This window comes from Triplophysa rosa, linkage group LG25, assembly GCF_024868665.1.
Source record: "Triplophysa rosa linkage group LG25, Trosa_1v2, whole genome shotgun sequence".
NCBI lineage: Eukaryota > Metazoa > Chordata > Actinopteri > Cypriniformes > Nemacheilidae > Triplophysa > Triplophysa rosa.
Genome location: NC_079914.1, coordinates 17293675 through 17313088, shown reverse-complemented (window position 1 = coordinate 17313088; position 19414 = coordinate 17293675). Strand labels below are relative to the sequence as shown.

The 19414-nt window shown below is 38.2% G+C and overlaps 2 protein-coding genes across 6 annotated transcripts in view; both read left to right on the top strand.

The window, feature by feature from the left end:
* The first annotated feature begins 175 nt into the window (after window positions 1-175).
* On the top strand, window positions 176-5141 carry LOC130549067 (uncharacterized). Its single transcript, XM_057326220.1, has 6 exons — window positions 176-330; window positions 2514-2843; window positions 3143-3214; window positions 3669-3806; window positions 4183-4250; window positions 4710-5141. The coding sequence occupies exons 1-6, from the start codon at window positions 288-290 to the stop codon at window positions 4761-4763; spliced, it is 705 nt and encodes a 234-aa protein (XP_057182203.1). The 5' UTR covers window positions 176-287; the 3' UTR covers window positions 4764-5141.
* A 1936-nt stretch (window positions 5142-7077) lies between these two features.
* Window positions 7078-19414, top strand: part of LOC130549048 (natural killer cell receptor 2B4-like) — a 176806-nt gene continuing 164469 nt past the window's right edge. For 2 of the 5 annotated variants that reach the window (XM_057326195.1, XM_057326194.1), the window contains exons 1-4: window positions 7078-8193; window positions 16705-16779; window positions 18823-19149; window positions 19335-19397. In XM_057326195.1, the coding sequence (XP_057182178.1) occupies window positions 16737-16779; window positions 18823-19149; window positions 19335-19397 (433 nt within the window). In that variant the 5' untranslated portion in view covers window positions 7078-8193; window positions 16705-16736. Of the gene's footprint in view, window positions 8194-16704; window positions 16780-18822; window positions 19150-19334; window positions 19407-19414 lie in introns of all 5 variants that reach the window. The other 3 variants (XM_057326192.1, XM_057326191.1, XM_057326189.1) reach the window with 2 other exon arrangements.

Genomic DNA, 19414 nt, shown 5'->3' with positions numbered 1-19414 from the left:
CAGCCCTTTAAATGGGTCTCAGGAAGGATCGGCCAAAATGTCCTCCCTTTACTCTCTTAGTCCTCATTCAACTGCACTTGAACGGGTCCTCCAAAAGATGGATGTACACACACACACACACACACACGCACGCACACACACACTTGGAAACCACACCTCTCCACCTCCTGTCAACTAGTCAAGATATAACATTAAAGTTTCCATTAGTGAAACGGCATTAATGCAACACTTCTGTTGTGTTTGGATCACTTTTAGAGAGTTATTATTTCACAACATCACAACAGAAAATGCTTCACACATCTCTTGTGTTGTGCTTGTGGACTCTGATCGGTAAGTTGACTTTATTTCTATATGTGAAGAGTTCAGATGCAAAAGCCTCGTAAAGCCTCCTTCAAAAATAAGATTCTAATGTGAAGTGAATGCTCTCCACACGTATAAAAACCTGAATAAATGTAAATGTAAATGTAAATGTAAATGTAAATGTAGACGTTACTCAAATAATTTCGCTTCAGAACGTGGTGAATAGCACACAATGCCCGGTGTGAAATATCTGCTACTGATGGAAGTGAATCTAGGAGCCTGATAAAAAACACTCGCTTGAAAGACACAACGTCTGATGGATTTAGAGGGTTTTGCATCTGAACTCTTGGTTTGTTTCTGTAATAATGTTGAGTTGAACACTTTATTAATGCACATGGGACAGTTACAGTGATGCGGGACAACACATTACACATGTTCATCTCAAACTAACACACTCACATTAAATCATCATTTAGACTGTCACGTATACTACACGCTTCAAAATACATGTGTAAGTAACACAACTGTCCTGAGATCACACAGACGGATGGCCCGTGATACAAAAGTGAACTTATATCAGCTGCTTAAAGACGTTATATTTGCACTTTATAGTTTTCAAGAGATTTTTTAGAGAAAGTGATGAAACCAGCATAAAGACCAAACGCTGGAAAAAACGCCGTCACTAAAGATGCTGCACAGAAGTGTTGATTGACTTCTTCGTCCTGGATGAACGATAATAAAGAATCAAAGTCATTTATAATGTGTCTGTCATTAGTGTTTGTGTGCACGAACATATTCAGTCCAACTCTTTCTATCTTTCTCTTCATATCACTTGAAGTCACTATTGTTCTTTTGTCAACGTTCGTTTTATGATCATGTTTTTAAAAACGATCTTCAAACTGTGGTTTTTTTTCACAAGTTATTTTGTGTTGATTTAAGAGCACCACACTTGTCAAATACCTGATGCAATTTCCTCTTGTCTTTACACGCAACACTACACAACCTGCAAACATTCACACATCTCCTGCAGAATCAAACACTTTATTCAACAACAACCCGTGGTGTGGCATCAGGGTACGAAGGCACACATGAGTCTGGGCGCTCTCTCAAAGATGTCACGGCCTTCAGCGTCTGTTACTAAAGAACCACATGTGATGGGGAAGTGAAGTTTACACGCGACACACTTCTCACACGTCTCTTCAACATCCACATTATTTACTGTCAAAGTCCCTCTGAAGTCTGTTCATATTGGGCTTTTAAACCTTAAATGAGTCTGAAAGAGTGTAGGGAATTTAACTCAATGCTTGGGCTTGACTCTCTTTGACCCACACTGGATCACATTTTTATTCTGACACATTCTCACGAACCTATATTTGATGTTCAGTGTACCAATCTTAATGCAAAAACATATGAATTTTGATCACGTCTACTTCACCAGTGTTGCCATGAGAGTGTAGATGACTCTGTATAGCTCTTAACGGTATACTGTCGTGTCTCGCGATGATCATTTGTCATCAGTGTGCGCAGTGTGAACACACCTAAAATGTGTTCATGTGAGAATTGTGTTCAGTGTTTTGCTTAGTAATTGCAAAAAGAGTGTAAAACAGATAATACTCACAGATTGAGTTGATCTGCACTGTAAAAAAATCTGTAAAACAGAAATTTTCTGTCAACTGAAGCGACAGAAATATACCGTAAAATAATAGTTTTTCCTGTAAAATTACAGGATATAAGGATATATAATAAATAGTTTCCCCCATTTTTCTTGTAAAATTGTTGTCTTTTTTCTGTAATTTTACAGTTTTTGATCGTATTTCAAATATAAACTGCAAAAAGTAAAATCTTGTTTAAAAAATCAGAAATTTTCTGGCAGCTGGGCACAGCTGGGGCGCCAGAAATAACCTGCAAAATAAATGTTTTCCCAGTAAAATGACATGTTTTTACCCGCTTTTCTTGTAAATTTGCGGTCTTCTCTGTAATTTTTAGTTAATTTTTTTACGTAGAAAATCTGTAAAAATACCAGAAACATTCTGTAAAAGTACGTTTTTTACAGTGATGATGATGCTACAACTGAATGGTTTTACAGTAAGTCAAGTAGCACTTTTAGTGTGTAAACAGCAGTTATAAAAACAACTTTTTGTTGTTTTAATTTTTGTTGTAATTGTGTGATTGTGTTTGTGTTGTTCAGGTGTGTTTGTGTTTGTGTTGTTCAGGTGTGTTTGGTGATGAAGTGAAGTCAGTGTCAGTGATGGAGGGACATTCTGTTACTCTACACACTCATCTCACTCACATACAGAGATATGAGGTGATGGAGTGGAGGTTTGGAGTGGATGGTCCTGTCATCGCCTCAATCATGAGATCAGTGAATAATCCCACATATGATAATAATGGTGAGACTGAGATATTCAGAGACAGACTGAAGATGAACAATCAGACTGGAGATCTCACCATCACAGACGTCACATCTCAACACTCTGGACTTTATCATCTACATACTGTAACTAGTCAAGACATGACAAAGATTTTCAATCTTACTGTTAACAGTGAGTAGAGTTTTACTGTGTAGTTTGAGTTTGAGAATCAAATACTTACCTTATATGTCAACACATCATGCTTCATGTTGACTTTCTCTTTATAGCTGTACATGAATTTGATGCAAAATCGTTATGTTAACTAATATTTTGAAGTTTAATTAACTAAACATTTTAAGGCAGCCGGGTAACTTAATTTCTCAAGTAAAAACAACAAATCATTTTTACAGTTGCTGACAGATACAGCATCACTTTACTTACTTTTTATTTATGTTCTATTTACATTTCTGTGATTCTCTAATATTTTTAAGTTCATACTGCTGTCAGTGAATCTACACAAACTTCATCATCGTCGTCATCATCACAGAGTCTCAGTATGTCAGGTAAACACATGTTCATGGGTGTCACTGTAAAAAAATGTTTGATGTTTCAACTTAAAAAAGTAAGTGTTCGTGCTGCCTTAAAAGATTAAGTTCAGTAAACTTGAAGTGTTAATTTGTAGCCATTATAACCGCTGATATTTGAGTTATCTCAACAAATTAAATCTAGAGAAGTTAACTTAACTCAAAAAAATGTGAAGTTGTGATAAGTAATTGGCGAATCATTTTTGACAGTGTACAGTTGAATCAGATTTGCTTTGTACAACATTGCATATCGTGGTGCACAGTGAAAGAAATCACACACGATTACAAATGAGTATGTTCTTTAGGACACATTCAAAGTCTTTGTTTTTTAGACATAAAACCAATAAACTTAACAGAGTTTTCTCTTGTCCAGCTTTAATCTGAATGAACTGAACTCTCAGATTGTTGTTGTTGTTGTGTATCATTTCAACAGCAGATCTTCATACTCCATCAGGAGAAACACATCTCATCATTCCTCTCTCTTGTGCTGTGGCTGCTGGGTCTGTGATGATTGTAATTGCACTTCTGATCTACTTCATGTGCAGAAAACACAGAAAAACACACGAAGAAGGTAAATGACAACTGATGAGAGGAGAAAGACAGTATGAAGATTGTCTAGAGAGGTGTCTGCTCACACTACCCCATCTGAACCGTATCTAAGCACGTCTTATAGTGTGAGCGCTCTGTACCATGCTCAGACCCGCTTGAAGAGACTCGGGCAACGTTTAGTTTAGCACAGTTACTCGTGCATGAAAGGAATAGTGTGATCTCAAACTGGGCCGGAGCACAAAGTAAAGATAAATGTTTTTATTATTATGTATATTATTGTTTATTTAGCGAATGCAGCTGTTTATTGACACAGAATGTCATGCACTATATTCAACAGTCTAAAGCCGTCTCGGTTGGGAAAGCGTTTATTAGAATGCCATTTGTCTTTATTGTTACAGATCAGCCCCGTGATGATGACATTACTTACGCTGAAACAACATTCTACAGACGAAATCAACAGAAGCAGGTGAGATTATCATGACACACACACACCTCTTTCCTAAAGAGTTTAAATTTAAATGCTTGATTCTTATCAAAACATACAGCTAAAAATCTTGTGAAGCGTGCAATAATTCACACCTCACTTGCACCACATAGATACCATACAATATGATATAGTTTAGATATTAATATTTCTAAAAATAAACTCGCTTCAGAATGGTTTTCTGTGAGAAATATTTCGATCATGTTTTATTCACTCATTCACTTTATTTATAAAACAATTTACATTGTCACCTGCAGACCAAAGCATATAAAAATGACACACATGCCATAAGCATGAGATAAACAGACACTAGCCCAGATCCCAAAGGCTAATCACAATACATACATGTAGGCCTAATCATTTTGATCATACATACATTAAAACATACACATATACTGTATAGCCTGTTTTGTTTAATCTTGATTTTTGTGGTTCTCGCAGAGCGTTAAAGAAGAGGAGGATGTTGTGTACGCACATGTCAACACCAGACGTTGATCGACTGTTTTAAAATCCATCTCTGATACACATTTTCAGCTTATTTGTGTTTAGATTTTATTCTTTGAATAGGTGATTTTTTACATTTCAATGAGTGATTCATTCGTATTTAGATTTTCTCAGAGTGCTAAATTGCTGATTCTCAAGACATAGTGCCAGGCCTCTCCACACGCAAAGTGCGTAAATGCGTCAACCACTAGGGGGCGACCTTGCGTTCAAAAATGATTAAGTACCTTATTAGGATAACCGACGGTAAATCCTTTTAAAACACAAACATAAATGTATTGATACAAATATATTGATTCAGCGTGTTCATTTTTTTATGTTTTGATTCATTTTATTTTATTCTTGCTTGAGACTCGGATATCATGCAATGACGTAAGGTAATGACTTCTTAATAAGCCCGAAGTAGCCTACTGTTACATCCAGTTCTGTTACAAAATCTAGGTGTTGTAGGAAGGACTAAAGAAAGAAAAGAATACAACCATCAACACACACAACCATAGGGAGTAAAAATAAATGGTTTATTTAAACTGGATGCAATAGATAACAATAAGGCAACTAAAAAAGTGTAAAGGTAGGCAAAATCTCCTCAGAAGTGGAAAAGCCAACATAAAAACATAAAATAACCTCTACCTAGTCAGGGAGTTAAAGATAACTACACTACACAAAAGAAAAACAAATGAACAAAATAAGATCAAACTCCCTGACTAACCCCACAAAACGAGAAGTGGTACAGCTTCCAGGTCCTTTAAATATAAAAACCTTACAAGAGTAGTGATACTCAAAATTACAACAAATTGGGTTTTGTGGCTGGACAGTAGACTACGCCACAGACAGATGATCAAAATAACATTGTAACAGTAGAAACAAACAAAAGTGCACCATGAATGCGAACAAAAATCTCAAGATGAAGATTGACAGCAGAAGGCCATTAGGTTAGGCACAAAATGGATAATATCTATACATTTGGTCATTCCTCCACCAGTAGCCACACACACACACACACGCACGCACGCACGCACGCACGCACGCACACACACACACACACACCTCAAAGCTCCGAGTTTAATCAGAAACATACTAAGAAGCATAGTGATCAGTGACGCAAAACACATCACTCCTTCGGTTGCACATTTATCTGACCAGGGCCAGCCCAAGCATTTTTGGGGGCCCTATGTAATTTGTTTTACTGGGGCCCCCTACACACGGTTAGAGCCAACCCAACAATTCTCCCAACAAACATGTCAAATTGTATACATTTTGAAAGATCTGATGTTTCTTAAGAACATTTCATTTTACATTAAGGTGATAACTGTATATCTGGGTCATAGAATGCTTTGTAATGCTGTATGGGGTAATGTAGTGGTAATGTAGAACTGTAGACATGTTTTAAAGGTTAATATTCTTACTTAATTCAACACAACGCCCCAAAAAACTTTGTATCCAATCCTCAAACCGCACATGCTGCAGCTGTTGTCCTATCGCCTTTCCTCTTTCAAACGCACAAAAATGAATTGATCAAAGTCAAATTGATCAAAAATATTGATTGGATCTTCATATTTATGTCACTATTTCGATTGGGAGATATCGCGGTTTAATAATCGATTAGTAATATATAAGAATATGTTTCCTGTAGCTCAGTGGTTAGAGCGTGGCGCTAGCAGCGCAAAGGGCGTGGGGTCGATCCCAGGCATTGCACATACTCAGAAAGGAATGTATAGTTTAATGCTATAGATAAAAGTGTCAACACATAAAGGATTATGAGCCTGATTAATGCTGGACGTCTTCTTAAAATGTACAGGGGTGAAGGGTTTATTTTCACCATCATTGTTCTGTAAGAAAACACAAACCACAGCAGTTAACAAATCATGTGATCTCACATCTTCAGGTGGTGTTGATCAGTATCTCTGGCCAAATGCATGGCAATTGTGAGCTGTATGAATTACACCGTACAAAAACACGTGGCAACCTGATTTTCATAAAGGAAAAAAAACAACCAACATGCCAATAAACACATCTGACTTAAGCATTTTTTTACTCAAAGTTTACAAGTCCTATTGCAGGGTTGTGGTCTGACTCACCTCATATCAAATCATTTCTTCACCTGATAAACACAAACAGACACACATCTGTTAGCAGTGCTGAAACTAAACACTGATATGAATATGTAAAGTCATTGAATGTGTGACTTACTTTTCCTGGAGCGCTTGTATATTATCACTGAAACCCCCAGCAGCACCAGCAGCAGGACCACAGCCAATACTGGACCAGTTATCATCCAGTGTGACGTCTGACTGGGTTCTGTCAGAGACATTCTGTGTCAATATCACTGTAATACAGATCTTCATTTGATCTGCATCATTCTAAGCATACATATGATAAAAAAACACAGTGATCAACTCAAAGTTCCAGGTACAATTTTAGGAGTCGTCATTTTGATCTAAATGTCACTAGAAATGATAACAGAAGGGACTGTGTGCTGATGGAGCACAGCAGAATTAGGATTGAACTCTCTTAATCAGTCCATGTCCTTCATATGTAAAAAAGATTCATTCAATCTGTAACACGTGTGAATTTCTCTCTGCAAACAAAGTGAAAAAAGGCGAAACACTTTGCTACTTTGCTCTATTGTTTCCTGAGAGGAAGGACGTTCGATAACGTGAGGAACTGCTGTGGTAAGCCGTGTAAAGATGAAAGATGAAATCACGTCACTGAAAGAGATGATTCGAAAGTTGGGTTTAAACGAAGAACCGATCGGACAAATGCAACTGTGCTCAAACTATACGAGAAGTCAGTATGATTCTTCAGGTGCTTCACAGAAGCAGCGATGAACTGACTGGAACTTGCTCGACAAGAAGCCGTGAGAAACGGAAGAGCCTGCAAATGCAGAAAATCAGACTGAGGAGGATATGCATTAGAGCACCGCAGCAGACGGAAGTGACTCACACTCCTTTCGCTGAAGTCTTGAGAGCATCGCTGTCACAGGAAGCGCAAATGGATGGAGAGATGTCTGAAGAAACAAAGCCAGCTTCTATCTGCAGAGCGGTAAAAACATGATTCCTGAAATGAAGGTGGAGGTGAAAAGAAGAGCTGACGACAGACCACCCCCTCACCCCCTCACCCCTCTCTATGGCTTGGAGTTCGCACGTGCTTCGGCTTCCAGGTGTGCGTAGAGATGACCGGATCTCAAGAAACTGAACTGCCCTTGCAGACCGAAAAAGGTGAACAGGACGTGTTATTGGGACAGTTACAAATGTCGATGTCACTTCTATGTTGAGAAAATGTTCGGTGGAAAGCGGGGGCTGAAGATGACGGTTTTCAACCAGCCCTGCCACGACGGAGCGGAAACCCAGACAGGGAATGCTCAGTGGAGGGCCGTGATTAAGACCCGACTGGAGCGCCAGTAGCAACGCAAGACACGCTGAAGGTGAGACCATCACTGCTAGACTTGCATGAGTAAAGATCGGGGTTAGGCATGCGGCACGCTGACGGGAAATCAACGGCATGGCAACCACACGCAGATAAATGTTATATTGATTGCAAAATTGTTATTATTTGTTTAGTCCAGTCACGATTAATTGTCTAATAAATCATTGCGATTTAAGGCTTTGACATTTAATTCTACATTTCTGCGAAACGACCATATTGTTCTGAATATAATACTGCGGGTTTTCTTTCTCTCAAAAAATGGGGTCATCATATATTTAAGGTCTAGGCTTTTACATGTCAATAATACGTGTAAAACGAGTTTGATCAGGACTGAATTGAAGCCACCATTAAAATGCTATCAGTCATAAAAAAGCTTCCGTTTTTTATACATAAAAGTAATTTTACTTCTATGTTAATGAAATTTTGGTAGGCTGGTTTTCACATTGAGATTAGCTGAAATAATATTAAATTGTACTACATGTTTTTGCTTTAAGTTTTTTTAAAGTGATTGTTGGTACATTTTACAAGTATTACCATGCTTTAGTAACAATATATACACTATAATATGCAATATTCAGATGCACTACAGCTCCCCCTAGTGTCTTCTATAGAGATGTGCGATAACTGCGATGATCTGAAACCATCGCGATGAGGTCAAACAATCGCGATGAGACGATTATTTAATAATCGTGACAGCCCTAAGTCCAGTTCTTACAACAAATTACATATCAATTCGCTAGAGTCGGCAGACTAATTTCCGGTCGCATAACACTGCATGGGAAAAGGAGGATTTTTAGCCGGCAAATATGGGTGATTTTTAGATAAAAAAGTAAAAAGTAATATATCAGCGATATGACAGATCCTCTTTACATTGCTAGGCCAAAACAACTAGTATAGTGTTATACGGAAATGAGTTTACCGAACCTGGCGTCGCAAAAGCTCACCGGCGCCATCTTGTGCGTTTTTATTTTATTTTCTTTTAAAAAGGTTGTTCTGTATGCACTCTATTCCACTATTGTGTGACATTTATGAGTCACTGATTCTTGAGACGCGACCCAAAACACGTCCAGCAATTGTAACTGCTGTTAGGTTAAAAAATGAAAATATTTTCAATTGTAAATGTTATGAGGGATTAATGATAGAATGCATTTAACACAATTTTTCATTATTATATCAAATCTATGACAATTATTGTCGTCTTACCACATCTAAAACAGTGTGTCCAAAGAGAAGGGTTCGTTCACATGCAATAAATTGGATGTTAGTTTTCATGAAACTAATTGCAACTAATCGTTTGCAGAATAAAAGTTTTTGTTTAAAAACAGTACAGTGTACTGTGCATAATAATTATGTATTTATAAATACACTCACACGCATGTATAATTTTAAGAAATAAACAGAAGAATAACATCTCTCTGTACGTCGCTTTGGATAAATGTAAATGTAAATGTAGTGACAGATGTAGAATTTCTTTGCCAAAGTATAAAAATGCTGTTGAGTACATTAGACCTTGATTAGACGTTAGTCTGGGGTGTATGGGAAATCAATAGATGGATGGATCTAACCTGTTCCATCTTTAGCTGTTTAGGTCACAAATAAAAACACAATAAACTATGCACCGATACCATTTTTATTAAGACCGAGTACGAGTACTGATTTGTCTTTCTGGTACCCGCCGATGCCAAGCCTATACCTGTACTTTTTTTGGTGAGGTGGCAATTTTCCAAGCACAACACAGTGAGAGAAATAAAAACAGAACAGCTTCATAATAATAAAACACATTTTGAAAATATAAATAATTTTATGTGCTTGCAACAAACTTTCAAAGCACAAATTTCAGTCAGCTATGAGGTATCGCTCTATGGTATCGGTGTATTTTTACAAGTACATGATCTTAGAATCGGGCCCGATACCCATACTGGTATCTGTGCATCCCTAATAAACTGCGGCATTCAGAGTTTAAAGCTCAAACGATTGGATCATCTGTGGATCACCTGTAGAGAGAGCTATACAATCATAGGCTAGCAACGTTTTAAATCACTGTAATACACAGAGACATGATTTACTCACCAGTGACGGTCACATTGAATGTTTTGTATGAAATCCCAGAACCGCTGATGATCTTAAGCTTATAAAGTCCAGTGTCTGTGTTTCTGACGTCACTGATTGTGAGAGATGCCGTCTGACCGTCCATCTTCAGTCTGTTTCTGAACCGCTCATCGTTGTTTCCAGGTATTGAGACGTTATGTGGGTTTCTATCAATTCTTGCGATGAATGTTGTTTCATCATTAAACAACCACAGCAGCATGTATGCAGCATATGTTTCATCAGGTTTGATGGGGAGATTGACAAATTCTCCCTCTTTCACTGACACTGGAACTTCATTAGCACCAAACACACCTGCACACACAAAAACACACAATACATTTTTTTTACAATAATCCGCCCATAATCTTAGCGGCCATAACCTCTATAATCTAACCTCTGTAGTTACCGCGGTATGTTTTTTTGGTGCTGTATAGATTGTTCTGCGTTACTTTTAGTCTTTTTAGGACCCTGACAGCACACATACATCTGGCTTACGTCTATTTGACATCTGCATTTACATCTGCAAGACATCTACAATACATAGTTTGCTCATCTGCAATACGTCTCGGAGATGTCTGCTGTCAGACGTCACATAGACATCTAGAAGATGTCTGTAAGATGTTTATGATTTAGAATGGATGTAAAGCAGCTCTTTCTAAGATGTTTAGCAGATGTTTTTACGCAGCAGATCTCCAGATCTTTAGCAGACGTATTACAGACGTTGAGACGTCTCCGAGACGTATTGCAGATGAGCAAACTACGTATTGCAGATGTTTTGCTGATGTAAATGCAGACGTCAAATAGACGTAAACCAGATGGATTGTGCTGGATCTGGGGATACACAGTAATGAGATCAGAAAGATGGGTTAGTTCTTTAACAGTCAATGATGACACACACACCAGGGTTTTTCCGACGTTGTAAACGAAATTTTGCCCCGCCAAAGATTTATTTGATCTTTGAATGTGATGTATGAGCAATGTAGATGACTGCCGCGTTTGTGATGACTGCAGTAAAGAACGATCTCTCTTGCTGCGTCTGAAATCCGAAAATGAGTATGAGTCATGAATAGTATGTACGAAACCTCAGTATGGAAAAACAGTAGGCGAGAAATACCCAGAAATACTTCCGCTGAGATTCGTGAGTGTGGATCGGATGGACACTGTTCTATCCCATGATGTCACGGGAGCTGAGCAACGGTCAAATTTCAAAAGTAAATCAAATAAATACAGCGGAAAACTTTAAGGCGGACGTTTGTTTTTAATATAAGTGCCAATTAATGAATTTCCCGTGACTAAATAATGTTTTTATCAACGCTCACGTGTAGGTTGTTGTTAAAACGTTCCTGATAGCACAGTACATCTGGCAGACATCTATTTGACGTCTGCATTTTCATCTGCAAGACATCTGTCAGATGCTGTTTGCTCATCTGCCCTACATCTCTGAGACGTCTGCTGTCATATATGGGGACATTCTAAGGGTCTGATCAGACAGAACGCGCCTTTTGCTGTGAGACGCGCCTCTTTTGAATTGTTTTCAGTTGGCAGGGAGCGTTTTGCGCGCTGCTTATGCTCTGAGCGCCCGAAGTTGAAAAACTCAACTCTGAGCAGAAAAGCGCTTGACGTCATGTGCGCTTTATTCCATTGTCCAATCGAATGAGTGGAGAGGCGGGGCTTCCCTTGTGGCAACGGAAGTTTACAGATGCTCGGAACGCCTGGAGACACGGAGGAGAAACTTCTTGTTGCTGTTTCGAGTTACCTAGCAACATACAAAAAACGCTGCGCGCTGCTCTTTTCAAAGAGTCGCCAAAAGAGCAGCGCGGCGCGCCTCGCGTTTTCGAACATGAAAAGCGCGTTCTGTGTGATCGTACCCTAAAACGCTTAACGTGAAAAACGCTTAGGGGCTGTGTCCACCGAAGCACATATACGCGGCTGAAAACGGCAGGAGCTCGGCTGAAAACGCCTGCAGCAGGCGCAGCGTTCTGCCCAAAGTTGAGCATTCAACTCAGGGCGGTCGGTCGAACGCCGGTGTTCTGCCAATTTATGCATCCCTATCAAATTTTGCTACCTCCATACAAAACAGGACTAACCCCTCCCCCAACCCAACCCTTACACCTAAATAACCCCTCCCCCAACCCAATCACAACACGAGGGTAGCACAAATTTATGGGTAGCATAAATTGGCAGAACACCGGCGCTAAGCGTGAAAAAAACGCACAGCACCAGCGCAGAGCGCGGAAAAAAAACGTCAGCTGATGGCTTTTTTTAAAAGCGCGGCGTTTCCATAGGAACAGTGTTGGGTGTAACTAGTTACTAAGTAATTAGTTACTGTAATTTAATTACTTTTCCCTTGAAAAAGTAAAGTAAGGGATTACTCTTATTTTATCTGTAATTTAATTAGTTACTTTCAATGTAATTAAACTAAATACTTTGTGTAATATATGTGTGTGTGTAATAGTGGAATTGACATCAAAATTCAGAGTCTAACTTTAAAATCTGTGCTTTAATGTATAATTCTCACATTTGTAATACTTTGGTCAGTTAATAATACTACTTTATGTAGTTTAATATTATTTATTTGAATGAATTAAAAGAGCCGTTTCATTTCTATCCTTGAATCACTGAACTAATCAAGGTTGATGTAGGATATAGAAAGTAATTAGTAATAAGTAACTAAATACTTTTTGGAGAGAGTAATTTGTACAGTAATCTAATTACACTATTGAATATGTAATTAGTAACTAGTAATTAATTACTTTTTGAGAGTAACTCACACAACACTGCATAGGAAACAATTGAAAAACCACGCCGGGTGGACACAGCCTCTTAACGTACCTAAACAGCGATCAAGGAAAACCAAATTTCTGTCAAACCTTCCTTGTAATAAACACTTGCCGCTGTCAAAAGAACGAGCTCATGGTCCTCGGATAAAGTGAATAGCAGCACGTTAAGCGTTTCAGAATGTCCCCATACTGTATGCTGATCGATCTGCGCAGCGCCGAATGACGTCGAATATGGCGGTTTCTGAACTTCCGCGCACATCAGTCAAAAGCAACTGACAAGATGACAAAGACTGAAGCCCGAATCCGTGTGGGGCATCCGGTGAATATTTTACCTGAATGACCCCTGTACGAACTGCGCTCAAAAACAGCTTTCCTTTTCTCTGACAAGGGTTCCGCTCGTAGAACTGACATAAACAAACAAACAAAACAAAACAAATCCTATCCAGCGACGAGGTGTTTTACGTGTTAACTTCTATCTTTCGCGATGTCCTAACAGCTGTGATTAACACGCTTTTTACCAACCGTAAAAAATACACGCGCAGCGTATTCCTGTATGCTAGTTAAGTTAGCTCGGGCGCTACAGCGCCTTAGCAACAACAACACCCATTCACCATGTCCTATAAAATACTCTCACTCACCGGCCAGTAGCACTGATAGAGCAACGATGAATAAATGATCCGTCATGTTTAAAAAGTTTTTGAATAAAAATTTGTGTTAAATCCTAGTGATATCCAGTATTTCCGCACATCCAGGTTGATCCGGTTGGGCCTGGAAGGGCTACAGCTACGGACGGAAGTGATGCAAAATCTCGCCATAACTAAACTTACAATAATAAAAATAGTAATTAACTGTTGTCAGCGTCGAAAAAAAAAACAGTGCGCATGCCCAGTGGAGGAAGCTGTATCCATAGACACACACACACACACACACACACACACACACACATATATATATATATATATATATGCATATTACCTAGATGCCTCATTGTCCGCCGGATCGTACGTCAACGCCGCCGCCATATTGGTGAGGGCAAAGCCGACTACAAAGACATACGAGTGAATGGTGGAGCTGCAGTTTTCTGGATAAAAACACAACATCGTTTTAATTTCTCAACTAATTTGAATACTTTTCTATTTACGTGGAGTACAGAAACGTTTTGGCTCCAGTTAAAGATGGTTATAGACTTGAAATGTTATTTATTGTCATACAGAACTGTTAAAACTCAGGCTTGCAGTGTTGGGGAAGCTACTTTGAACTTGTAGTTAGATAAACTACTCATAAATAAAAGCAGTTAAGTTACAGCTTAGCTACCCATCTGAAAAAGTAGCTAGCTACACTACAAGTTACTATAAAAAAGTAGCTATCTTTTTTGAAACTACTTTTATTTTTTACAATCTCACATGAAAAAATACAGGAGTATAGTATTTATTATAGCAAGCTGTATATTAAGTTTCCAAGATACAGTACCGTTTTTTACTTTACCACAGTAAATATGAAAGTATACAACTTATAAGGTGTATACATTTACTATAGCAATAGATAATACAGAATACTGTAGTATATGTTAATGGTGTGATAATTACCATAATATTCTACAGCTGTAATATACTAGCCTACATGTAGTAAATACTATACAGTATACTAAAGTACACTACAGTATTTTTATGTGATGTGAAACACCTCAATATGTGTTATTAATGTTTTAAATAAATTGAGACGTTTAAAACAATGTAATACAATACCATTATCATTGTATTGTTTATTTATTGTTTTAATTTCATAAGATTCATGTTTAATACTTAATAGGATGGGTGTGTCGTGTCGAACTAATATTTACCCACTCATGTAGCCTGCGTCCTTTATGACCCTTTCTCAGTGAAGCGTAAAGCTGCAATAGTTACTGCAGTAGATGGCAATAATGAACTATTTCAGCTTGTGATACAATAAAAAGAAGACTTTACACAGCGGGCCCTGAAGGCAGAGCTATATCGTGGGCAAAAAGCACTAGGCGAAGGAATACTGTGGGGTCTCGGGTCTGAGCACTTGTCTGTTTTGTTTCATGTGGAACACATGGTGCAGTTTGACAGCTCACCGTGTGCTCGGTGTCTTCGTGACAGCCCCGCCCTCGCGTGTCCGCATTAATTACCTCATTATTCTTTCACTCCTTTTCAGTGTTGGGTAAGTTACTCTGAAAAAGTAATGAATTACTAGTTACTATTTACATATTCAATAGTGTAATTACATTACTGTAAAAATTACTCTCTCCAAAAAGTATTTAGTTACTTATTACTAATTACTTTCTATATCCCATATCAGCCTTGATTAGTTAGGTGATTCAAGGAAAGACATGAAACGGCTCTTTTAATTCATTCAAATAAATAACATTAAACTACATAAAGTATTATTATTAATTACAAATGTGAGAATTAAATTACAGTAATTACGTAATTTAATTACAGTAACTAATTGCTTAGTAACTAGTTACACCCAACACTGCTCCTTTTACCTGGGTTGGCTCCGGTTTTTCTCGCTCTCCTCCTGGTTTCTCATTCTCCTGGCGCTTTTGCAGAACAGACATTTAAACCGGAAATTTTAAAATACTTACTAGTTCCCAAATTAAAATCTACATGCTCAAGTTTTGCTACTGATTTATCTTCATAGCCGGGCGCCTCGCGTCGCGCCTCAACTCTGAGCAGAAAAGCGGTTGACGTCATGTGCCTTTTTTCAACAGCAACTAGAGTGCTTGTGCTATAATCGTTGACTGACAGGACAGCTGTTTCGGTTGTTGCCTAGCAACATAAAAAAAACGCTGCATACTGCTCTCTTCAAAAAGCCAACCGAAAAAGCGTGAAACATGAAAAACGCGTTCTGTGTGATCGGCCACTTTAGTCCTCACTCAACTGCTTTATTATCTTCGTGGGGACAGTCCATAGGCGTTATAATTTTTATACAGTACAAATTGTATATTTTATGCCCTACCCATAAACCTAAAGATCATAGAAAACTTTTAGCATTTTTATATTTTTAAAATGTATTTTGTACAATTTATAAGCTTTTTTGCCCATGAGAACCTCAATTTTGGTCCCCATAAGTTGGTGTGTATTCAGGTTTAAGTCCCCACTGGGATATAAAAACATGGCCACATATGTACACACACACACACACACGCACACACGCACACACGCACGCACACACACACACACACACACACACACACACACACACACACACACACACACACACACACACACACACACACGCTTTGGTTGACTATCCCCTTGGGGACAGTCCATAGGCGTAATGTTTTTTATACTGTACAAACTGTATATTCTATCCCCTATCCCTAACCCTATCCCTAAACCTAAAGATCATAGAACACTTTTTGCATTTTTAGATTTGTAAAAAATATTGTTCCGTACAACTTATTAGTTTTTTTGCCCGTGGGGACCTCAGTTTTGGTCCCCACGGTGACACGAGTCCCCATGTGTTGGTGTGTATTCAGGTTTAGGTCCCCACCGGGATATACAAACATGAACAAACNCTCCACCTCCTGTCAACTAGTCAAGATATAACATTAAAGTTTCCATTAGTGAAACGGCATTAATGCAACACTTCTGTTGTGTTTGGATCACTTTTAGAGAGTTATTATTTCACAACATCACAACAGAAAATGCTTCACACATCTCTTGTGTTGTGCTTGTGGACTCTGATCGGTAAGTTGACTTTATTTCTATATGTGAAGAGTTCAGATGCAAAAGCCTCGTAAAGCCTCCTTCAAAAATAAGATTCTAATGTGAAGTGAATGCTCTCCACACGTATAAAAACCTGAATAAATGTAAATGTAAATGTAAATGTAAATGTAAATGTAGACGTTACTCAAATAATTTCGCTTCAGAACGTGGTGAATAGCACACAATGCCCGGTGTGAAATATCTGCTACTGATGGAAGTGAATCTAGGAGCCTGATAAAAAACACTCGCTTGAAAGACACAACGTCTGATGGATTTAGAGGGTTTTGCATCTGAACTCTTGGTTTGTTTCTGTAATAATGTTGAGTTGAACACTTTATTAATGCACATGGGACAGTTACAGTGATGCGGGACAACACATTACACATGTTCATCTCAAACTAACACACTCACATTAAATCATCATTTAGACTGTCACGTATACAACACGCTTCAAAATACATGTGTAAGTAACACAACTGTCCTGAGATCACACAGACGGATGGCCCGTGATACAAAAGTGAACTTATATCAGCTGCTTAAAGACGTTATATTTGCACTTTATAGTTTTCAAGAGATTCTTTAGAGAAAGTGATGAAACCAGCATAAAGACCAAACGCTGGAAAAAACGCCATCACTAAAGATGCTGCACAGAAGTGTTGATTGACTTCTTCGTCCTGGATGAACGATAATAAAGAATCAAAGTCTTTTATAATGTGTCTGTCATTAGTGTTTGTGTGCACGAACATATTCAGTCCAACTCTTTCTATCTTTCTCTTCATATCACTTGAAGTCACTATTGTTCTTTTGTCAACGTTCGTTTTATGATCATGTTTTTAAAAACGATCTTCAAACTGTGGTTTTTTTCACAAGTTATTTTGTGTTGATTTAAGAGCACCACACTTGTCAAATACCTGATGCAATTTCCTCTTGTCTTTACACGCAACACTACACAACCTGCAAACATTCACACATCTCCTGCAGAATCAAACACTTTATTCAACAACAACCCGTGGTGTGGCATCAGGGTATGAAGGCACACATGAGTCTGGGCGCTCTCTCAAAGATGTCACGGCCTTCAGCGTCTGTTACTAAAGAACCACATGTGATGGGGAAGTGAAGTTTACACGCGACACACTTCTCACAACTCTTCAACATCCGCATTATTTACTGTCAAAGTCCCTCTGAAGTCTGTTCATATTGGGCTTTTAAATCTTAAATGAGTCTGAAAGAGTGTAGGGAATTTAACTCAATGCTTGGGCTTGACTCTCTTTGACCCACACTGGATCACATTTTTATTCAGACACATTCTCACGAACCTATAGTTGATGTTCAGTGTACCAATCTTAATGCAAAAACATATGAATTTTGATCACGTCTACTTCACCAGTGTTGCCATGAGAGTGTAGATGACTCTGTATAGCTCTTACGGTATACTGTCGTGTCTCGCGATGATCATTTGTTGTCATCAGTGTGCGCAGTGTGAACACACCTAAAATGTGTTCATGTGAGAATTGTGTTCAGTGTTTTGCTTAGTAATTGCAAAAAGAGTGTAAAACAGATAATACTCTCTGCACTGTAAACATAAACTGGTGTGACAGAAATACTGTATACCGCAAGATAGTTTTTCCTGTAAATTTACAGGATATATAATAAATAGTTTTTTTCTTGTAAATGTGTTGTCTTTCTCTGTAATTTGACCGTATTTTAAAGACAAACTGTAAAACATAAAATCTTGTTAACTAATCGGAAACTTTCTGCCAGCTGGGGCGCCAGGAATAAACTTTAAAATAATGTCTTTCCCCCTGTAATATTACATGTTTTCCCCCGGTTTTTGTAAAAAAAATACATTTTACGTGTAAAATATGTAAAAAAAATACCAGGAACATTTTGGTCAAATTACGTTTTTTTACAGTGATGATGATGCTACGACTGAATGGTTTTACAGTAAGTCAAGTAGCACTTTTAGTGTGTAAACAGCAGTTATAAAAACAACTGTATTTGTGTGTGTGTGTTTGTGTTGTTCAGGTGTGTTTGGTGATGAAGTGAAGTCAGTGTCAGTGATGGAGGGACATTCTGTTACTCTACACACTCATCTCACTCACACACATGATGTGATCCAGTGGAGGTTTGGAGTAAACGGTCCTCTCATCGCCTCAATCAGGAGATCAGTGAATAATCCCACATATTATAATAATGATAAGACTGAGATATTCAGAGACAGACTGAAGATGGACAGTAAGACTGGAGATCTCACCATCACAGACGTCACATCTCAACACTCTGGACTTTATCAGCTACTGACTGTAACTAGTAGTCAAGACATAACAAAGATTTTCAGTCTAACTGTTAACAGTGAGTAGAGTTTTACTGTGTATTTGAGTTTGTGAATCAAATACTTACCTTATATGTCAACACATCATGCTTCATGTTGACTTTCTCTTTATAGCTGTAACAATCACACTGACAGAAAATGCATCACTTTCATTAACTGTTATTGTGTTTACACTTCTGTGATTCTCTAATATGCTATTTTCCAGCTCACACTGCTGTCAGTATCAGTGAATCTACACAGACTCCATCATCATCATCAGAGAGTTCAGGTGTGTCAGGTAAACAC

What these genes read in the sequence shown, in the direction of transcription:
- LOC130549067 (XM_057326220.1), top strand. Translation starts at nt 288, where the DNA reads ATGCTTCACACATCTCTTGTGTTGTGCTTGTGGACTCTGATCG. An exon ending in ACAGAGTCTCAGTATGTCAG is followed by an intron (nt 3,215 to 3,668) that starts GTAAACACATGT and finishes TCATTTCAACAG; the next exon opens with CAGATCTTCATACTCCATCA. An exon ending in CAGAAAAACACACGAAGAAG is followed by an intron (nt 3,807 to 4,182) that starts GTAAATGACAAC and finishes TTATTGTTACAG; the next exon opens with ATCAGCCCCGTGATGATGAC.